The 1,706-nt window shown below is 41.3% G+C and overlaps 1 protein-coding gene across 1 annotated transcript; it reads left to right on the forward strand.

Moving 5' to 3' along the window:
- Positions 537-1,706, forward strand: LOC109947375. Its single transcript, XM_020557325.1, has 2 exons — positions 537-992; positions 1,053-1,706. Exons 1-2 carry the CDS (start codon positions 537-539, stop codon positions 1,704-1,706), a joined length of 1,110 nt encoding a protein of 369 aa, XP_020412914.1.

A 1,706-nucleotide genomic window follows, 5' to 3' on the forward strand; every position in this document is an offset into this window, starting at 1 on the left:
AAAATGAATCCTAAGACATGTGTTTTTGGAGTTCAGGCAGGAAATTTCTTCGGTTTCTTGGTCCACCAAAGGGGCATAGAGATTGACAAAAATAAAGCAAAATCCATCATAGAAGCTCTACCACCTAGGAACAAGAAAGAGCTGCAGAGTCTCCTAGGAAAAATTAACTTTTTAAGGAGATTCATATCCAATTCTGCAGGAAAAATCCAGCCCTTCTCCTCTTTGCTAAGGTTGAAGGAGGAACAGACTTTTAAGTAGGAGGAACAACACCAACAGGCTTTTGAGGATCAAGCACTACCTCTCAAATCCACCAGTTATGTCCCCACCAAAGAGAGGCATACCGCAAAAACTCTATGTGTTTGCATCAGAAGTGTCCATTGGGATTCTGTTAGTTCAAGATAACAATGAAGGGAAAGAACAGGCAGTCTACTATCTGAGCAGAACTCTGACAGAAGTAGAAAGGAAATATACTGCAATTGACCATCTACTTTACTCAAATCAAGCCCTACTTCACTGCTGTAAAACACAGACACTACATGCTGCCATTCACCATCTACATCATTGCCAAGACAGACCTAATCAAATACATGCTAACAAGGCCAATGTTGAGAGGCAGAATTAGAAAATTGACTCTGGCTTTGACAGAATTTGCTTTCAGATATGTTCCTCAAAAAGCTGTCAAAGGACAAGTTGTAGCAGGATTCCTAGCGGATCATCCAGGGGAAGAAATTGAAAACATGGACTCTTTGGATATAGCAAATGCAGATCTGTTGACTAGAGCTCATACTTGTCTTAACAATCCCATCTACTCAGTTCACCTCACACCTTGGAAATTGTACTTCAATGGATCAAAAACTGATGTAGCCATTGGGGCAGGTATTGTTTTGGACGAGCCACTGGGGATCAGACACTATTATTCTTTTCAGTTAGATTTCCAATGTGCCAACAACAGGGCTGAATATGAAGCTTTAATCATTGGCCTCGAAATGCTGGTGGAATTAGGAACCTAGTCTGTGGAAATCTAAGGAGATTCTATGCTTGTGTTGAAACAGATTGCTGGAGAATACAAGTGTCTAAATCCTTCTCTAGCTGTCTATCTAATGGCAGCCAAAAACCTTCTAACAGAATTCAGGGAAGCTACTTTGGAACATATCCCAAGAGAGGAGAACTTCGCAGCCAATGAATTGGCTCAGGTAGCAACAGGTACACAAATGCCTGATGACTGTGTGCAAAGAATTATCAAGGTGGGAAAGAAAAGTCTACCATCTGTTATGACCAGAGGAATGGAGATAGATGTCAATTCTGCCATATTCACTGAAGACGACTGGAGAATTCCCATCATAAATTACTTACAGTATCCAACCCTGCCTTCTGAGAAAAGAGTCAGAATCATGGCTTTGAACTACCTTATGTGGAATGGAGATTTGGTCCAAAAAAGCAAAGATGAGGTACTTATGAGGTGCCTGGGAAAGAAAGAATACATGAAGGTCATGGGAGAGACCCATGAAGGAATCTGTGAAGCACATCAAGGTGGAAGAAAAATTTGTTGGTTAATTAGAAGGTATGGCTACTTCTGGTCAACCATGATGAAAGATTGCATTGATTATTCCAAGGGATGTGAGGCTTGTCAAAGGCATGGCCCAATCCAGCAGGCTCCTTCAGTTCCTATGAATCCAATAGTTAAGCCATGGCCATTCAGAGGATAG

The sequence above is a fragment of the Prunus persica genome, chromosome G2, assembly GCF_000346465.2.
Source record: "Prunus persica cultivar Lovell chromosome G2, Prunus_persica_NCBIv2, whole genome shotgun sequence".
Classification (NCBI taxonomy): domain Eukaryota; kingdom Viridiplantae; phylum Streptophyta; class Magnoliopsida; order Rosales; family Rosaceae; genus Prunus; species Prunus persica.